The sequence below is a fragment of the Erinaceus europaeus genome, chromosome 11 (assembly GCF_950295315.1).
Source record: "Erinaceus europaeus chromosome 11, mEriEur2.1, whole genome shotgun sequence".
NCBI lineage: Eukaryota > Metazoa > Chordata > Mammalia > Eulipotyphla > Erinaceidae > Erinaceus > Erinaceus europaeus.
The window spans coordinates 118441426-118443295 of NC_080172.1; the positions used below are offsets into that span (position 1 = coordinate 118441426).

At 60.6% G+C, this 1870-nt stretch overlaps 1 protein-coding gene across 1 annotated transcript; it reads right to left on the reverse strand.

The window, feature by feature from the left end:
* Positions 1–610: 610 nt before the first annotated feature.
* RNF186 (ring finger protein 186) lies at positions 611–1514 on the reverse strand. The gene has a single exon (XM_007534794.3). The coding sequence runs from the start codon at positions 1359–1361 to the stop codon at positions 666–668; it is 696 nt and encodes a 231-aa protein (XP_007534856.1). The 5' UTR covers positions 1362–1514; the 3' UTR covers positions 611–665.
* Positions 1515–1870: the final 356 nt, after the last annotated feature.

Here is a 1870-nt window from a genome sequence, read left to right on the forward strand (position 1 = left end):
CGAGTGTGGACTGAGTTTCAGATGTTCCACTTTGATACTAAACTCACTCCCTCTGTTGCTTGGGCTACAAGACAGGAAACCCAAACCTCTGGGAAGAGGGATGGCTGAGGGGTGGGCAGCACTGGGGGAAAGGCCAGGGGGCCTGACTTCCCAGGAGAGCAGACGCGTAACAGCTAGAAGCAGGAACACAGTACACATGCGCCACACACACACACACACACACACACACACACACACACACACACACACACGACAAATCCAGTTACATAAAGTGCAAAAAAAAAAAACACCTGTAAAAGACAGTTGAATTTTCTATTTGTTCTGTGGTAAAGTCATGGTTGCAGTCCGTTTCAGAGTTCTAGAAGAGAGTGGGAACACTGGAATGGGAGGAACAAGCCATCGCCGGTGCTGTTTGTGCCACTCACTCAAGAGCTTGTGTCTCCCCCCTTCCCCACCCCAGAGAGCTTAGCCTTGGCAGGCCCCCTCTGCTGTCCAGAGACAAAAGTGTCGACCCAAGACAGCCATTCTGGTTTTGGCTTGCAACTCCAGCTGGCACTTGGCGTCCCACGGGGCCCCCTCTCAGTTCGCTGCCCCTTACCCTGTTCACTGGGGAAATGAGGGGGCCCCAGAGGTGAGGGGTGGGGGGCACTGCCTCGGCACGGCGGTCAGGCGATGGAGGAGACCTCTCTGTGTTTCTGCGCCCTGCAGCACAGCGTCCTGGGGGAGGCCCGGCAGCGGCTCGGACCACTAGGGAGGCAGCAGAAGGAGGTGGACAGCAGCAGGGCCAGGGCGATGATGCAGGCCAGCACCCAGCGGATGGCGCCCGGGTAGACGAGGGGCAGGATGAGGAGCATGAGCAAGCCCAGCAGGAGCAGGTGTGCAGCCAGGCGCCGGGCCGCCACGCGGTTGGCACTTCCCGGGTCCTGCCCGTCCTCTCCCACCACGCGGGGCTGCTCTGCTGCGGAGGGGAGGCCCGCTAGCCCCTGAGGACAGAGCCTCACCTCCAGGGCCGCCCGGGCCAGGCACCCGGCTTCTAGGTCGCGCAGGCTGCAGATGAGGCCCCCCGGGACAGCGGTGGCCTTGCGGCACAGTGGGCAGGTGACGGTCCAGGTGTCGTCCTGCACACACAGCAAGAGCTTCAGGCAGACGGCGCAGAAGGAGTGCTGGCAGCCCAGTAGCTTGGGCGGCCGGGCACAGCTGTAGAGCTCCCTGCACACCAGGCACTCCAGGTCACGCTCGGAGGAAGTGTGCCCATCCCTCGCTGAGCCCACTGGGGCCATGGCTGTGGCTGTGGCCGTGGCCGTGGAGATGGGCTGGGGCTGCTGGGGGGCCGGCTGCCTCGAGGTCTCAGCGGAGGCCATGCTGGGTGTGGGGGCCGGTGGTCGTGACAGCTCAGAGCCCGGTGTCCCTGTGCACCTCCCACCAGTGGCTGCAGCCTGGGTCTGTCTGGGCTCAGTGGGCGTCCCCAGCTCCTTCCCTCCGGTGCCTGGTGGCAGCAGCTGTCTGGCCCCCTCTCCCAGGGCTGCTCAGCTTGTTTCTGGACTTAACGCTGTCTCTTCAATTATTACTATTTCTTTTCTTGAAATTGAGGGTTAATCAGTAACTCGTGGGCCCAGAGACTTTGAGATGGCTGATAGAGAAGCCAGAGGGGGCAGGGCTTTTGTGTGAATCAGGACTTTCCTGTTGGGGCCAGGCATCTTGGGCAGACCCACAGTCCCTGGCTGGTAAACTCTGGGCCACCTACGTAATTTTTGCCTGAGTTTGACAGCTGACATGCAGGTGGGCTAAATATACTGTTTGGGAAGATGGTGTCAGAGTTGAGAATAGGCCTAGAAAGCTGGATCAGGGCAGAGAGCAGCTCCCAAACATG